The sequence below is a fragment of the Anabas testudineus genome, chromosome 4 (genome assembly GCF_900324465.2).
Source record: "Anabas testudineus chromosome 4, fAnaTes1.2, whole genome shotgun sequence".
Lineage (NCBI taxonomy): Eukaryota > Metazoa > Chordata > Actinopteri > Anabantiformes > Anabantidae > Anabas > Anabas testudineus.
The window spans coordinates 16488859-16507455 of NC_046613.1; the positions used below are offsets into that span (position 1 = coordinate 16488859).

General features: G+C 38.7%; 2 protein-coding genes across 3 annotated transcripts; one reads left to right on the forward strand and one right to left on the reverse strand.

The window, feature by feature from the left end:
* Positions 1-233: 233 nt before the first annotated feature.
* On the forward strand, positions 234-8825 carry gipc3 (GIPC PDZ domain containing family, member 3). The gene is made up of 6 exons (XM_026346020.1): positions 234-652; positions 3537-3722; positions 3956-4136; positions 6323-6432; positions 6971-7049; positions 8022-8825. Exons 1-6 carry the CDS (start codon positions 359-361, stop codon positions 8171-8173), a joined length of 1002 nt encoding a protein of 333 aa, XP_026201805.1. The 5' UTR covers positions 234-358; the 3' UTR covers positions 8174-8825.
* Positions 8826-9247: 422 nt separating this feature from the next.
* On the reverse strand, positions 9248-16901 carry tbxa2r (thromboxane A2 receptor). Of its 2 annotated transcripts, XM_026346054.1 has the most exons (4): positions 16663-16901; positions 13606-14473; positions 12160-12293; positions 10947-11252 (listed from the first exon to the last, which is right to left on the reverse strand). In XM_026346054.1, the coding sequence occupies exons 2-4, from the start codon at positions 14410-14412 to the stop codon at positions 11075-11077; spliced, it is 1119 nt and encodes a 372-aa protein (XP_026201839.1). In that variant the 5' UTR covers positions 14413-14473; positions 16663-16901; the 3' UTR covers positions 10947-11074. The 2 variants fall into 2 exon arrangements, with proteins under 2 accessions (XP_026201838.1, XP_026201839.1); XM_026346053.1 differs by lacking the exon at positions 12160-12293 and having other exon boundaries at positions 9248-11252.
* Positions 16902-18597: the final 1696 nt, after the last annotated feature.

Here is an 18597-nt window from a genome sequence, read left to right on the forward strand (position 1 = left end):
TCACAGCCAGACTGATGTGGGGAATTAGAGTCTTAACCATGTCATGTTTATGAAGAAACCTTTACCCAGTGTGCATTGTTTGTGTTCTCTATGCGTGAGCAGCCAGAGGCTCAGGTGTAACACATACAATCTTCAGCTCAAAGGGTGTTGGGTTTCTACCTGGTAGGGCCTGGCTGGCCTTTCTCAGCTACTGTTACCAGGCTGCTCTCATCACTAATTTATCTGTGCTCTTCACCTCATACCTCTGGGTGGTTTGGTGGTTGGTCGGCTAAGCCAGGGGAAAGAGAGTGTGTCTCTCTCTGCAGGAGCAGAGTACCACAAGGACTTTCTGAGGAGGTCCCCACCTAAGCTGGACCTGATGCACAACGGGGAGGCTATGAGCCCGCAGGATTCCAAGGCTACAGGGGCCGAGGACATGGAGGAGAAGAAGGCTCAGACCCAGAACCAGAATCATGGGTGTGTGGAGCCCTCAGCACCTCTACTTCCTCCTCCTTCTCCACCACCTCCCGGGCCACCTGAATACCCAAGACCTAAGCTCATCTTCCACACCCAGCTGGCTCATGGGAGTCCCACAGGCCGCATCCATGGATTTACCAATGTCAAGGAGCTGTACGCCAAGATTGCAGAAGTTTTCAACATCTCCCCATCAGAGGTACAAAAGAAACAACACATGTTTGCGTAACCCCTTCTTGCATTTCTTGTCTGGCAGGCTAGCTGCGAACACGTGTTAAGTTTCCATTCTAGGCTTTTTCCATGATGCACTATTGAAGATCATTTGGCCTCACTAGTCTGCCAGACTTTATACTCATCGGTGCCTTGACCAGAATCAATATGGGAAACAAATAACCAGATAATGATCTGCAGTGAGGAAACACTACACAGACTGGATGCCACAAGATACAGTAATGAAAATGAAAAGTTTACCTATCTTGCCTAATTCATTGGAAGTAATGTTGCTGATTATAGAAAAACAAAACTTCCACTGGCTCAATAAAGACTCATCTTTCTAGCTATGTTTATCACTGTTATGTCCAGCTGTATTTCATATCAGCTGGTACAAACACAAAGGCACTTGGTCAGATGATCAAATAAAAACTGTATTATATTATATTAAATGAGCAGTGACTCAGTATAGAAGCAGCAGTGTTATTCCATTTCAGCCGTATAAATGGCCAAACCTTTCCAACTCAGTTTGAACCATAGACTTTCTACAATGTTGTAGCATCCAAGCATAAAGCTACATGGAACCTTGATTAAAGATTTAGGTTATTTTCTTTGAGTGTTTGTTTTACACCAAATTCTATATGTAAAAAGAGACTATTTCTAAAATACTTTATGGGACTACACAGTCAACTCATAGCACTGTAGTGGGTCAAAATGTGGTTTGCAGTCAGGATAAAACCCAAGGTCAGAATCATTGACAAGAAGTCTACTTATTAAACATTTGGGAGATCAGGGGTGACCAGACCACATTGCACTCTTCTGATGGCGTTAACAACAAACAACCACAAGCTCTTCAGTTTTTTCTGCTGAAATCGTTTTACTGAACCAAGCTGTGGCAACTTGCAGGGAAATCATGAAACATCACTGAGTACTGTGTATTCAATGATAAACAGTAAAAAGATTTTAATCTCATGGTGAGAGTGAAGCTGCTATTCGGCAGCATTCTCTGTCACATCACAGTAACAAACTCAACAATAGAGCAATAAACATTTGACATTGGCTTTATCTAACGCTTATCAGTAGTGTTATGAAGGCCAGTACGAAGGCTTCCCTATCTGCCTGTTGCTACCTGTTGGACATAAATAACGAGATATGAGGTGATATAGACATGGGCCGATGTACATTCCACAGAATGTAACCTTGATGATCTTATCAGGTAACCAGGCCAGACATGGTTATGTCTTATGGGCTGGCTCGTTTCTGTGTGTTATGCAACTTTCCAATCACAAAATGCTAAATGCTTAATATCTGTTGTAGGGAAAATGTCAAACAAGTTAAATTACAGTACATTAATCCTCTTCCTTTAAATCTCTTCTTTATCCCCTCTATATTTTTATTAATGTCATATTCATACATATACCATGTAGCTTAGTTGACTTAAGAGCATCACAGAGAAATCTTCTGCTATTGTTAAATTATTAATAGGGCACCATGGTGGAGGTCACCTTTGTCACAGTAAAAGTATCAAAGTGTGTGTGAAATATATTTTCAGCAACAGTTCAGTTCTAATGATACATTTACACCCAGTCATCTCAGAGGTGTCTCGGCTTAAGTTAATCAGATAATCATGCAATAATCCATTGTTAATAATTGTTAATAATAATAAATGTTAATTTCAAAATTAGATGTTATTTGAAGAGTTTCTTTTACCAACTGTATATCCTGCACATACAAGACCTTGAACTACAGTCAGACATATAGAGTAAAGACCTTCTGTTAGAACTATCAGGCAATTAGTTAGTGATAGTGAGAAGTGCAGCAGTTTCCTTGACCTGCTGTGGACTCCCAAGGAACAGTGTAAGGTTACAGCTCAGCTAGATGCCAGAGAAGACATTGGACTGCTGACAGGCTGTTCCCACCTGTCGAGGGAATAGCTAGAAGCAATATCTAACAGGAACAACCTCAAGTGAGATAACAGTTTGTTCAGGTTATCTTGAATTTCCGTTATGGATTATAAAGCTAAACTTTAACTTTGGTTTGTGAATATCAACTCGTGACTTGGAAGGCTCAGCAAAGTTATTGTATTTTTATTGTTTCCCACACTGTGATAGACCGTAGCTGAAGGAGATCACTAGGTTCAGTCCTGCAATAGCTGCTCTTTATGACACATTTGCTGAAATACATTTCAGTGTATATTACAACTACTCATTATTATTTTGTGACTCTTAATTTAACCACTAACCTTTTAATTCGACATTGTAAAAGAAGGGAAACCAAACTAGGTAGCTGTAACTTATTTTTGCTTGAACAACAAGCTTGAAATACTCAAAGACTTTAAAAGAGGTCTCAAACTAAAGGCTCCTAACAAAATGGCCACAGTAGCAAAATCAAATAGTTTGGCTCTGCTGCCCTCTGCTGTTTAATCTCTATACAGCAAATTGTGGCCATCATAATTTAAGCATAGCTAAAGAAATTATAAAGGCCACAATTTGCTTTGTAGTAAAATAGGAAGAAGATAATGTACTTCACCAGGGCTGATAAACTCATATCATGCCAAAAAGCTGTCATCAAAGTTAAATGTGTCAATGACTGAAACACATGCTAAGACTGTCTTGTGTGTTCATGACAACTACTGGTCAAAATCACCTGAAGAAGTTGTACTTTGAACTAACTTGCAGCCAGCTTGCTTTCTGTGCCCATTTGGGTACCAAAATAATTGATCTAATACTACTAAATATAGAAACAGTGGAGATGTGACCTTATGTTTTAGGTCTTATTGCTGTTTTCTATTGTTCTATAGCTTAATGTCATTGTATTTTTCTTTTGCATACTATGGAAAAATTTAACTGTTTTGCCAATTGTTTTTACATCAGATCTTGTTCTGCACCCTCAACTCTCATAAAGTGGACATGCAGAAGTTACTGGGGGGACAGATCGGACTGGAAGACTTCATCTTTGCTCATGTTAGAGGAGAAACCAAAGAGGTAGAGGTAACAAAGACAGAAGATGCATTGGGCCTAACCATCACAGACAATGGCGCTGGATATGCTTTCATTAAGGTGAATGAGTCTTAGAGCATAATTGGCAGTAAACATGCAGAAAATGTCTTATTATAACTATGTTGTAGCTTTGTATCTTCATTTGATCAGGCAAAAATGTCAATTCACAGCTATGTGTTTAAAATGTTAACTATTTTTGCAATAAGGTAGATAATGTATTGTCATATAGAACATTTTAAGTTTTAGGCTCCAAACGACACATGGCTGCTTGTGTAAAATTTCCATTTTTTCAGAGGATCAAAGAAGGCAGCACCATAGATCGGCTAAAAACTGTTTGCATTGGTGACCACATCGAGGCCATCAATGACCAGAGCATTGTAGGGTGTCGACACTATGAGGTGGCCAAGATGCTAAAAGAGCAACGAAGAGGCGTACCCTTCACTCTCCGCCTGGTGGAGCCCAAAAAAGCCTTTGGTGAGTGGAAAATGTTTTGTGCTGTATGAAATTTACAGTTGTGTGCAAAACAGATGGAGACTAGCCATCATAAACACAGACCTCTGACTCAAAGATGATTGAGATCAAATAGACCTCATTATGTAAAGCTTTTCAGTGTCAGAAGCTCAAAAGCTCCTCCAGGATGTTTTAATTATGGTGGTGCTGTCCATGGAAGTTGTAGCACCACCAGCTGATTCCCAATTTGTTGTCCTCATTTGGCCTCACAGGAAGCGGATACAGAAACATGGGAAGGGAGTACTAGCTATCTCCGCAGCATACGGAAGTTATTAAACTGTGGCAGTCAGTGGTGGAGCTGATGGCTCATTGCAGAAGGGGTGAGGATCTGTAGAGGGCCCTTATGAACTGTGTGGACATGCAAGATGGATCCAAGGGGAAACTTAGGCAGATGGAATGGAGACAAATGCGTACTTACAGTGAGGGGTGCTTATTGTGCCGTGTGGGTTTTTTATTAAACAGCAACCTGCTGATATTTAAGCAACACAACTGCTGATACATTAATTTAGAACCGTGGCCAGAGCCAGGGATTTTACAAATGTTTTTATTCCAGTCAGATAAAAGATAAAGACCCATCATCAAGTCATATCGTATCGTCAAATCATCATATTATCACATTAATGATAATTATCATATTAAACCAGCTGGAGATTGTGTTGTTTTAGCCTCCAACTGTGGACTCTCACTTAAGGATAGGCAAGTTCTGGGAGAGTTTCAAGCCCATGATTTTTGATGATTAATTTGCCCTCTCTTAGGTTTTCTTCATAGTAATAAATTCTAATAATTTCGTTAGATTTTCCTCTAAAATGCATTAATTTAAATTAAAAACATGTTGAATTCAACTAAGTGAATGTTCAGATTTCATTAATTTTCGTATTATTTCACTCCAGTCTCAATTTAATACCAAAATCATCCCAACCCAACAGGGTGTTGAAATCTCTTCCCTCTCGATTTATTCAACTCAAACCTGTCTTCAAATATAGCACAGAAATACCTCGCTCAAAATTAAGGGATACAGTTGTTCAGTTGAGGCAGATTTCTGGTTGATGACCAAAATCCCCTTTTATTCAAAACAAGTGTTTGTGCCCTATGGACCCCTGACCTCTCTTATGTCTTTTGCACCATAAGGTCATCATCATTTCCTTTGCTCTTCTGAGAAACACTTTTCCTGTCAAATATACAATGTGATTCAGAACATGGAGAGGAAAGAGCAAAGTCCTGGGTCTTGGCTAGAGATCAGCTGTTTTGCTTATCAGACAGGAAACCAAAGCCATGGTCAATGGGCTGACTTCCTGTTAGCAATGACTATCTGTTAGTATATTGTTGCCACACCAAGTGCTGAGAAACAGTAAGTGACAAAAACTATCTTAACTCAAGACCTGCTGTTCAAGAAAGAAATATCAAATATCAAACACAACAGAAATCTAGAGCAGATTAAAAATCACATATTGTACACCATTAAGTGAACATTTATATCCAATGGACCTTAAAAAAATGTGAGTGTGGGCATTATCACATCACACATCATCTGCTAGGTCTCCACAGAGTCTCAGAAATACTGTATGTTCTTAGGAACATGGATATGTGTAAAAAAAGGAGTTTAGATATTTTCTACATCAAAGTTGTGAACCAACTGGCTGCCAGTGATGATGTGGTAATAATTTCCTGTGGATGTCAGCCACTGATTCACATTCAGCACTATACTGATAATACAAACAAAGTCAAATGGGCAACAGACAGACCAGACTTCCATTAGTCATACGTGGTCTGGAAGTTAACAGATCAAAGAAGATGCTAATGAAATCATGTAAACATTATGGACTGCAACACTTTTTGTTTTCTGTGTCATCATCGTCAACATTATAATCAACTACGCCCTGACTTAGAAAATGCTTCCTTTTATTGTACACCCAATTTATCAAGCATCACAAACGCTGGTCCAGTTAACGATTGCCGAATATAGTTTGTCTTGTGTGAGCAGAACCAGGTTATATGAATTATTCTGTATCAATTTGTTTAATAGTTATATTGTTAGTTTTTCCCATGAAAAATACAGCACAGTAGAAAAAAGTTTTGGTTCTTAGCAGCATAGCAGTATCTTGGGAATACATTATTAATAGTTGTCTTCCTGTTTGTGGGTATGTGATTAGACATGATTGGAATGAGAACGAGAGCGCCAAAATCTAATGAGGGCAAGATGGTGAACGGGAGGGAAACGCTTCGTCTTCGCTCGAAGGGCGCTGCCACAGTCCAGGAAGTGGTGAGTGTCACGTGACTACTTTAGCTTCCCAGTGTTCTCAGATGTAGTGACATATATACAGATGCACAAAGTTGACTTCCATTTCAATGCCAGGTTGATGTTCATATCATTCCTTGTTTTGCCGTTGTTTGATGTGCCAAATCAAGGACTAATCCACTAAAAACCTACTGCCCCCTGCTGGACAGTGAAGACCTGAACTAAACTGACTCTCCCAGATTCACTCCAATCAGATATAAACTAAAACTTACAGGATGTAATCACAATACGCTTATCTGTTTTATGGAAAATGTTTGGAGGGTGAAAATGTTCTCTGGTTTCCGAGAACTGACCAGAACTGAGATCTTGACAACCAAACACAAGTGTGGGTCTTTCTAAACTGTGTGGAATCAACTATAAAACACAATGACACCGTAAAAGGTTATTCTACACATCTACATGTTTTGGCATGGGAGACCACTGGTCTCACAGACTTTGTATCACCCCATTTGAGTCAAGTGAAAATCTAATATCCAGTAATGTCTCTGCATTTTCCTGTCAGAATGAGTTTGAAGAACGGGCGACCAAGAAAGTGGACGATCTGCTAGAGAGCTATATGGGTATCAGAGACCTGGAGCTGGGTAAGACCATCATCCACATGCAGCTGGAAAATAGATGTTACCTTGCTTCAGTGTGTCTCTGTCATGCTGGACTAGACCAGTCATTTCACACCCTCAGATGAATATATATATATATATATATATATATATATATATATATATATATATATATATATATATATATATATATATATATATATATATATATATATATATATATATATATATATATAATTTAAATGAATATATTTATACATATTTATTTATATTTATATACTGTATTTGCCTAATTCTGACTTTTAAATTTGTAAATACACACTTTCTGATGAAAACTGTACAAACAGTTTGAAACCTTCATAAGAAGCTTGTAAAAATGAACTTTTACTTCATCCTAACTAATATTATATCAGCTTCACAACATGAAATATGAAGAGGGTTTTAGTGTCACATACTTTCACTTTGCCCTTTCCCAGGCCTCCAAGGCCAATGACCATATGTAAAATGAACAAGTGATTTGTCATCATCCAGTTGTTTTCTTGGAATTGGTCCTATTAAAACATATTTGGCCATAAAAAAGCAAAATTGTGACAAGACAAATACTTGAAATTGTTGGACAGCGCTAAGGAATGCCAGTCCCACTTGAGCAAGTTCAGGCAAAAATAATATGTATATTTTGCTAATAATGATTTAGGAACAGATTTAAGTAATCTGACTTCAACCTTTAAACTATTTTGCTGACCTATTTTAAAGAGATTCATAACACACTTGGACTTTACAAAGGTTATACCCCAATCTCATGGGAACCAAAGTGTTTGTTATTATTATTATTAGTAGTAGTAGTAAAAGAAGAGGTGTAGAAGTGTGCTCAAGATTCCCTTCTCAAACGAATCTGGTTGATGCCCGCTGAGAAGGAAAAACAGCCAAAAACAGCATTTAACTTAATTAGAAGTGAGCTTGGGATGACTGAAAATGTTTTCATTTGCATCTCTATAGCAACCACCATCGTTGAAGCGGGAAAAGACAAGAAGAATCCAGACGACTTTGCAGAGGCCTTGGACTCGGTGCTGGGAGATTTTGCGTTTCCTGATGTGTTTTTGTTTGATGTATGGGGGGCTATCGCAGATGTAAAAAATGGGCGACTGTAGAAATGTGCTGTACAGACAAAAAGAAAGTTAGAAGCCCCATGCTCTGGTAAATCCAACTTAATAAAAGGAATTATGTAGAAGCTTTTAATGTTGCCCTCTCAGCATTAACAATCAAATGCCACAAGCAGATTACCAGTCTTCGGTCCTGATATAATAAAGGTTTGCACACACAAAAACGTGTGCAAACTTGATACCATTAGCACCTCTGCTTTAATTAAAATGCAAAGCGGGGTGTTTTTGCCCAAGTGCGCAAAATACAGTGAGGAGATGAAGGGAATACATAAATAAAGCACCCAAAATGTGACCAATCTTTTCTTCTCTTTCCAGGCCCTTAATGTTTTCTTGACTTTTGACTAATCTTTACAATATACGGTAGCATTATAGCTTTTAAACGCATTTGTACTGAAATCACATATGTTCTAAGAGCTCCACCCCAGACGTTTAGATCATTGTCTAAAGGAAATGCAAACCATGTCCTGAGAAACATGTCTGCAAAACAGTGGTAAATTAGTCAGCAATCTGAGGATTCCAGGAAGTTCGATAAGCTACAGTAAACTCATTTTCTCTAATGAAAACCCAGTGGGAACAACAAGAAAGAAACAAAATAAGAATGTGTCTACTTAACAACAACCTATATGAGTTAAAAAAAAAACTGTATCTATGTATGATTTATGTTATATACCTTCTGAAATTACATAAATGAAAACGTCAGAAAATGATTGCAAATAATTGAAGTAGGTGACTGACCTGAGGATAAGACTTTTAAACATATCTGTCATCTGAAAATGGACTCGTCTAAGAGCTCTTAGAATAATTATAATGATTTTATCTGAAAAATGAAGTAATTTGTGATAATTTATATTAAAAAAACATCACACCGTGTATTTGTTTCAAAGAGAAAATGTAAATATGCTACACCAGTTTGTCTCAGTCTTTCTATTTCTGGATTTCTGTTTTAAGTTGTGTTGTGTTGCTTTTTCTATGTATCTCTCTTGTTGATCACTTCTACTATATAGAAAAGAAAGAACCCATCACAGATACAGAGGTATATATGTTTTGGCTCATCAAACAATGTGAAAAAGGATTTGATTATTTATTTCCATACATATAAGCATGTAAACATTACAATATTTCAGAAACATTGGTATTTAACTTATTGTGATGTCATACACACTTTGCACTGTGTATGACTGCACCTCTCTATGAAGACCTGGAACATGTATGGCACATTTTATTTACAATTTATTTCTAATTGTAAGTAAAACAGCTCATTCTAATTGTCAAGTCTGTGTGCATTTAAAAGAATAGTCCACTTCAACTTTTGATCCTCTGCATTTTACTGATCTACAGTCTCATGTTGTTTCTGTAAAGAACATCACATACACTTCTTTTTCATCATGTGATCCTGCTAATGATTTCAAGAGACTAAAAGATAACACAATGTTTAGACCACTGAATGTGCAGGATGTGTCTGAATAGCTCTGGGTAAAGTGGTGTAATAAATTATTTTTCAACAAAATCCAACTGCTTAACTGAAAATTTGCCTTGACACTGACCAGTTTTCAGTATTTAAAATGATCCAACAATCCCAGCACAATCACCGTACACTGTTATTAGAAACACCTTCTCAGCCTCTCACCTTCTTCATCTTCTGTAGTTCAGGTTAGTTAAACATGTCTGGGAGGCAGAGAGATTAGTGACTCTGAGTCTTCTAACTTACGTTTTACATTTTTACATCTTACAAGTGAGATGCAAGGACACGGCAGGATGAGCGTAAGGAGGTCTTACCTGAGGACCCCCACTGGATTAAAATACACTTTTTTCTTAGTGGAATACTTTTACTTTTGGACTTTAAGTAAAATTTTAGAGCATAAATTTTTACCTCAAAATTTGAAAAGTTAAAATTCAATTCTACTTCACTTATAGTGAAGTATTTTCCGGGCTAAGTACTTGCACTTTTAACTATTGCAGACCTTGACTACAGCATGCCTGATCATTCACTTGGTCAGTAGTAACAAGAATACAAGAAAACCTGTTTGAATAGATAATAAAAGTTGATTTGCCCAAATAACAAAAGATATATTACATATGTACAAGTATTTCCCACTTACTCTTGTATACTCTTACATTCAGTTTTACTCACTTACATAAAATACATTCTGACCATATTTTCATAATTCAATTTTTCATTCATTTGATTTACAATCGCTTCCATTTTATAAACCTCAAACAAAGGTATCTCAAATCCCTGCAAACACCCGACAAACTTGGCAACAAATTCACATAAGACAGAAAAACATAATGAACGAAGCAAAAGATCCCACTTGGGGATTATTAAAGAAGAAAAATGCAAGAAATTGTTCTTAAACATTTTCACACAAACCTGTGAAGTTGTTGCCTGACACAGCAAAGTGGTAAAAACAAGACTACCAAGCTCTCTACAAAGTCAGTTTTCAGTGTTTGATACAATTAATTGAATGCAATTTGATCAGTGGGATTCACAGGTCCACTGTTACCTGAAACATGCCACAATAAAACACTGTACACAGTATAAATACTTGTACAAAAGTTACGATACATGTAGATAAATTATCATTAAAACATAATTAGAGTAAATATTTTTTTCTGGGTGTATTGTGATAACACATGCTTAGGCATCATGCCCCATCACAATGTAACATCACATCAAAACTGACTCATTACAGATTCCTCTACTAACAAAATGTTTGAAAGCACTCTATCCCTGAAATCCAACTAATCACGGTGAAGGAGGTGGTGGCTTCAAGGTAGATGGAGGTGTTACATTAGATTTTCCTGTGTCTCCTGTTTTATCGGAGTCTGTGGTCCCGATGGAGGAGCGCGTGAATCTGCGGATGGTGTCGCTGAATGATGGGTACAATGTCATGATGGAATTTCGAGACCAGTTGAGGCGGGGGAAGATTCTCCTAAGAACTGCTCTGCGGAACAAGATGTAGACCCACGGATCCAGGATCTGGTTCCAGGTGGCGAAGCGTATCCATAGCAGCAGGTATTTGACCTGGACATCAGCTCCGGACAGCGCAGTCTTTGCAATAAAGATCTGATGGTGGAGGGATAAGATAAAGACAGGGGGGGAAGGAAAAAGGAAAAAACAGGGCGATGGAATGAGTGGTTTGTAGGGAGGTGGGAAGTTAAACAGAGAGAAAATAAACAAAGAAGCAGAGGTGGAAGTGGGTAAATTGATTAGTATTGTTAATGCACATCAACACACATCGGTGTCTACGCTGGGAAATGAGAATCATTCTGAAAGCAACCGGTGGCAAATAAATTAATAAAGAACCAAATTTATAGTTAAACAAACATGTCCCAGAGGCAGAGGTACTTCAGAAACAGAAATAACACGAAGACCACAGTTTTCCAGGGTACCCAACTTACACTTTCAAAGAAGGAAAGCAATGTCATGGTGGTCTTGTTCTCTGGAAACGAGGCTATTTCAAGCTCTGTGCACCAACAAGAACTGAATATACTGTAGCTAACTCTACTGTAGTTGCATTTCTCAGGACAACTGTAATACTATTAACATATTTCTTGATTAATTTCTGCAGCTCTGTCCTCAAGAAATGTTTGTGAACTATAAAAACCTGCAATCTGCAGAATGTTATCAGGCTTTTGGTGGGAAACCATGTGTGTTAGTTTCAGAGAATGAAAGCGGGCACAACAACAATAAACATGACAAAGGGCTGAAAATATTTTAGTGAAATGTTTATTATTGATGTGGGAAGGGAACAGAAGCGGCAGAAACCAGACTATAAATGTATGTAACCCAACGATACTGCGAGCTTATGGGTAATGAATTAGAAGCTTCAAGACATCAAGTAAACTGTCAGATCACATCCAACAGATCACATGTCTAGGACATGCATATGCAGCTGGTCATGGTTACAATCTGATGGGGTGAGTTACTATGGGGAAGCTGTGTATTTATTTACTTTTTACTTTTTACTCGCCTTAGTTGGGATACTTGAAACGTGATGTAAATCCAGGGATCAAATATCTGATTGCAGGTGGCCATTCTTATGTAGGACAAAACAATTTCATCTTCTACATCGGAAGCAGTCACCACGCTCACCAGAATATATATCTGTGCAGGGTGTCACAAACTGAGGTTAGATAGGATTGCAGAAAAATGTGTGCTCTCGTCGGCACTTTGACCTTTTCAGTTTGTTACTCTGGTGCGATAAATTTAAAGTCTCTGTGTCTACAATTGGTGTTCTGCCAACTCCAAGTGGTGCTGTCAAAATCACTTTATGGTAGACGGTATATTCTGCTGTGCTGAGAGCAACATAAGGACTATGTGAGTTCGCCCCAAGACTTGCTAATTTTATACACATGCGAACTTAAGAAAATTGAAAAGTGTTACAATCATGAAAGACGTCATCACTTACATTGTTCTCACCACAGACCTACAGTATATATTATCAACTCTTTGCAAGTTATGGAAGGACTCTTCTCCCTATCACTCTTGTTTATATGATTTGTCCCAGTGGAAGAAGGGATGGTGAATGGATAGAAAGTGGAACTTGTTGTAATAGTCAAGTTAACCATAACTGCTGGGATTTTGGAATTTAATAACATCACTAAAAATAGGTACAGCAATTCAACAAGCACAACAATATTCAGTACAGTTTCTAAACAAGCATGATTTATTTTAAATAGCCTGCATGTAAAATAAGTAGGAGGAAGCTTTGTTTCTTGCAACGTTACAGTATCACAACCAACACAACTAAATGCCAGAGCTACAAAAGTAAAAGTCATCTTGCAGCAGTTCTCCTTTAAAGGCGCTGTTTCACTCATGAAACGTTTCATCTCAGCTGGTGTATAAAGAAGCCCTTTGATTTAAGGTTAGACCTGAAGGCTTTCAGGTCAGCTGGTTAACAGGCTACATTGCTAAGGAGAAATCAAGCATGTGGGGGATAAAGAGAAAAGAAGCTTAGGGCCTCATTATGGCCCAAATGTTTTAAAGGGCAGGAGTTGGATAGATTGGGATCTGGGTTGAGTGCTTCCAGGTACCTGAGAAAGCCAAAATGTGGTGGACATCATCACTCAAAGTACTTTGCATCATAAGGACTGAATGTGTTTTATGATAAAGAGACATATGGAGATGATAAAACTATGATGTTTTTGTGGGTTTTTTTCTGGTAGATTGGCATTCAGAGTAATGAAGTTCTTTAAATCTTCTTCAATGAGTAAATCAACTCAGGAAAACATGAAATTCAGATTTACAAACCTTTACTTTGCTTTTACAGTATACTGCCTCAACAGGAATGACCTTTTAATTGTGGTTTTATCATTTGCAATTATTACAGCTCTAAGCATACAGTATTACACGCACACGCACACACACACACACACACACACACACACACACACACACACACACACTGTAAACTCACCAGAAGGGGGCACCAGCAGATAGAAGCGATGGCCATTATCAAAATAAGCTGAACCATCATCTCCACTTCATGGTCCCGACGTCGTTGGTTCCTGTGGTGTCCACAGCACACCTTGATCAGCGTCACCACACTCACCGTGTTTAACAAAAATGACACAGAGATGCATGTCAACCCAACCACAGAGAAGAGCAGGGAGAAAGCCAAGTCATTTCCCTTATGGCTGATGTTGAAAAAACACCAGGAGCCCGGCAACTGTATGTGGTAACTCCCAATGCCCGTTAGAGGCAGCAATGCAATGCAGCCAGCGAGAAACCACACCATCAACACCATGAAGATTGTCCGGCTCTTGGGCATGCTGGAGGAGTGTGCAAATGGACAGTTGATGCCTATGAAGCGCTCCACAGCCATGGCAGCACCAAGCAGAAGTGGACACAGTCCATAGAAGACCATGGACATGCCCATGAAGTTGCAAAAGTGGCAGTGAGGGTCTAATTTACGCCAATTAAAGAGGGTAACATAGTAGGAGACCACGATGGAGCCTGTGACCAGAAGACCCATGAAGTCAGTGACCACCAGGCCACCAAGGAAGATGAGAAAGAAGGAGCGTGAGCGGCTTTGTGTCCGCTGGAAAGACTTTAGGAGAACGATAAAAGCAATAAGATTGGAGACGAGACCCAAAGTGCTGAAGACGGATGAATACTCGATTGTGGTGGTGGTGCGGTTAAATGGAGGACTTCTGATGGAGTAGCAGAGTGGGGTGTGGTTGCTGGCTGAGGCGTTCATTGTGCTCAGTTGGTGAAGATTCATTTATTTCGGACTTCGGAGATGAAAGGTTATCAGTCAAAGGAAGCTCATGTTGTTCTTCAACCTCAAAAAAAGAAGAGAAAAGTTCACTTTAAGAGACTTAAAATATAAATAATGTAGAGAAACGTACGAAACTAATGAAATGAACAAAAAGAAAAAGAAGCACACAAACATGAGGCATTTTATTTTTATTGTTAATGATAGATTGTTTCATAACTACTAGTATTGTTGCCAATAAAATTACTGTAGATACAACAATAAGATCCAACTGGATGGCTGGATTGGATGACCCAAAACCATATTAGGTCAAGATTGGATGTGATCTGTTAATAACACCCATACGAACACATGCAGACAGCGATGGCATGGGACACAAGTGGAGACAGTCAAATAGAGACTGAAATAGACACAGAGAACAAGAGGAGCCATATCTTGTCAGGAAATGCAGCTTTGGGAACAGCACTGACACAAACACTGTCAGGAAATAAACACTGTGTCATAATTAGTCTATGATGTTGTCTTTAGTGGTTTTGTAATATATGGACTGGAAAGTACTCAGTGTAACTATAACAAAGTGGAGCTAAACATAAGTTATGAAGCCTTTCAAGTGAGAGATTACACATCTTCAAGAGCTCTGATAAAAGAATTGTTTGAGATATATGAATATACAATCCCATGTTAAAAATCCAGCCTGTACAATACCCCCCCAACATGAGCTAAACAGAAACTGTAAAAATATGTGCAAGGATTGAATGATTTCATTGCAAAACAATTTTACAATTAGACACAGCGAGTTGTAGGGCGGCACGGCGGAGGAGTGGTTCACACTCTTACTGCAGAACATGAAGGCTGTAAATTACTACATGATTGATGAACAATTTCCAGAGAACTGACTAAATGAGCCAAAAAAAAATTGCCTATGAATGTGCCCATTCTGGGGAGAGGACATGTCTTTTCATTTCTATAGAGGGTGTTGTTCAGTTGCAACACTAACTACACTATTAGCGGATCCTCACATTTCTTAGAGAACACCAGCATGAGACACTTGATGCTTGACTCCATCTCCTGTGGGACCCTGAAAGCCTTTTTAAAAGCGCCATCAACCAAAAGTACACATTAGAATTCACAATCAATAAGTCATATTAAAAATTGAACCGCTCACTAATGCAGTTAAAGAGTTGTGTGGCATGGAGAATGCTGAGTGTTGGGTTCCTGAACTGAGGGTGAGTAACGTTTTGCCCCAAGCGACTAACATTTTTTCCCCAAATACAAAACAGATTGTCTACCACAAGGCGCTATCTTCTCATATAGACTTTGTTATGTAGAGCTTACATTCCTGCACATGTGCCTGTCTGAAATGAAAACTTATACTCTGCATCAAATATACAGTTTTCTTCTGAGGTACTTTTGCATTAACTCACAAAACTTTTGCATTATCTTGCATACATTTGCACTCACTCTAATCTATAATGGAAAGAGCTCTGTGGTAGCAGCCTGTGTGATGTTGTGGACCACTGCTGGTTGTGGCCAGAGAGCAAGTGGGATCTGCATCAGCTGTGGCTGCTCAGCAGCAAGTAGCATTTTAACCTATTATGAATTAATGTATACAGACAGAATCATAACAACAGCAGCACAGACATCGCTACTGTCACGATACACAGCGCCACCCCGGTCTAGCACAGTAAAATGCTTTGTAGTCTTCGACACTGGTAAAGCATGGTTCTGTTATTACATTATCGTCACACTTAATCAATCAAATTTCTCTAAGTGGTTGGCTACAGAAAGTCATAAAAATAAAATAATGACATGAAATGAAATATGAGTTCATACAAGTGACATGAGCGAATTATGGAGATGAGAACTGGGGTTTATTTGCTAATGCACAGAGACAAAATAAAGCTAAAATGAAACTTAACAAAATGCAACTTCTACTGGGAGCCCTGAAAAACGAGCCGAAATAAATATAAGATAAAATAGTTACGAATATTTCATGAAACATGGTTAGAACATTTTTAAGGTAGTCTAATGTACAAATATCAAAGCCCCAGTCCCCACTATGAAAACCAATCCCTCATTCCAAATGTTTGGGTTCCTCTCCAGCTTTCAAAATGATACCTTTAAAATATAATTTAACCTTCACCACTTTCATTTTCCTCATCAGTCATGTTCCCTGTGTGGATTTGGAGGATTATAAACATTTTCGCTCTAGACAAATAGTGTGTAGGTTCATGAAGTCATTAAGGCATGTCTTACCACCACTGAAGCTCTTGCAAAGCCCAAGATGACTCTTATCCAAACCACCTCTCCACACTTGTTAGATTAATAATGAAAAGTGAAACAACAATCACAGGATCAAATGGGACACGGGTCACATACAGCAAGTACCATCAGATGGAAAAAAAAAAAAGAAAGTCCCGTTGAAGGCTGTAACTTTTGCTCATCTCCCTTCACTTCCCCCAGCTGTGTCCTCTCCCACAGCAGCTCAGATACCCATCTCCCCTCCACCAGCTGCGTTTGCTATTTGTTCAGTTCGCCCCTCCCCGTAAGACCAAGAGGAAGGGCTCTGGAAGGACACTACAATGCATTTTAGGCAGTAGGAGAGTATCACTTATCCTCAGACTGAAGGAAGCAAGTGAAGCACAGTGAGGGGACGGAGCATGCGTGAATGGCACTTTTGTCCACTAAGGTTCTTTACATTTATGGGATTTGCTTTTGCACTGAACTGAGTTAAGATTAAAAAAATATGCTACAGTCCTTAAAATCCCAATAAAAAGTTGATAGATGCTGATGGTGGAAGGTGAAGTGCTTCAGTATGGGCATATTAATATAGTAAATAGGGCTATTAATGACACCAACAGTGACATGTTTTCAATTTTAACTGTTTACATATGTGGATAACTCAGAAAGACACATGTGATGCAGATGCGGCTCTTGGCTGCACGTACCTTCAGCTAAGCACAGACTTGTAAATCTGTTATGAGGAGGATCCTGAAGGAATGAAGGTGAAAGAGAGCTGAAGATATGAAGCTGTATTTTCATTTCGCGGCGTAGCACAGTTCACAAATGTGTATTGAATGCGAGAAAAATCGTCTCCCAACTGTTCTGCTTCATCGTATAAGTAAAAAAATGCTTTAAGATGAGAGGATTGATGCCACTCTCACGGCTGTACATTAAGTACACTGTGAGTGATCTGCAAAGCAATAAGCTTAACTTAGCATGAAGACTTTAAGTACTAAGAAACAAATGGATGTAAATGAACTATTATTGTAAGTGGCTTCCATTTTGTTAACTGTGGCAAAAATAAAGTGTGGAATGAGATTAACCACAACGGTGCATCTTCATCACTGTATTTGCTAAGAGCCATAGGGACAACATGACAGACTGTATGAATTCCAATCATTTAAATCAGTGGTTTATCATTAGTCTAAGTGGTCTTGCGTTGAGTTTGACCAGACCTTTGCATATTTGAAGTCAGTGTCTCTAATGACACAGGGGGGTGATACAGTTCTGCCATTTGATGCTCAAGTAGCAACAGTGGGGCAGTAGACCTCAGCTGAATTACATTATGAAAATCTTGTTATTTGCAGACCTGGTGCTTTATGCTTTTGTTCCTTCCAGGCTCAGTTACCCCGACTTCCTGTTTTTAGACATCAGCAGCAGATCTAAATTAGGGGGATTCTGGGACAGGATGAAGATTCAAGACTACAATCAGGGCTAGGGTCAAATTCCTCTGCTTCTTTGCTAAAATTAGGACCAACATGCATCACTCAGTGGACACCACTGACCTTGGATAGCTGAGAAATCTGGACTGAGATCCATAAATGTATGACATCACTGCTTTGCAGCTTGACGGCTACCAGTAGAAGTATTTCTTACATTTACATGCAGTTCAAGTAACCTTGAAATAGTATGTTGAAGTCTTTGATACAGCACAGTACATGTTTAGCTGTAGCAGCATTTACCTCTGAATCCATTCTCCTACAAACCTACTGTTTGTGAAAGCTTTTCACTCAACAACATGGCGCTGTCTGGGCTGAAGCCATTAACATCTTGACCTCAATGATGTCATAGCAGCTGGTGATGCTTATTTGTGTCTACATTCTTTATGGGCAGATAACAAGGAAACAAAGAGACGAAATTATTTTAGCAATGTTTTTTGACATTTATTGTTCACACGTGTGTATTGTT

Bases quoted from the DNA above. Each gene is read 5' to 3' on its own strand.
- tbxa2r (XM_026346053.1), bottom strand. From the start codon at position 14,412: ATGAATCTTCACCAACTGAGCACAATGAACGCCTCAGCCAGCAACCAC. The intron at 11,253-13,605 runs GTGAGTTTACAG...CTCCACCATCAG, and splicing joins TCTGCTGGTGCCCCCTTCTG to ATCTTTATTGCAAAGACTGC.
- gipc3 (XM_026346020.1), top strand. From the start codon at position 359: ATGCACAACGGGGAGGCTATGAGCCCGCAGGATTCCAAGGCTACAGGG. The intron at 3,723-3,955 runs GTGAATGAGTCT...CCATTTTTTCAG, and splicing joins CTGGATATGCTTTCATTAAG to AGGATCAAAGAAGGCAGCAC. The intron at 6,433-6,970 runs GTGAGTGTCACG...TTTTCCTGTCAG, and splicing joins CTGCCACAGTCCAGGAAGTG to AATGAGTTTGAAGAACGGGC.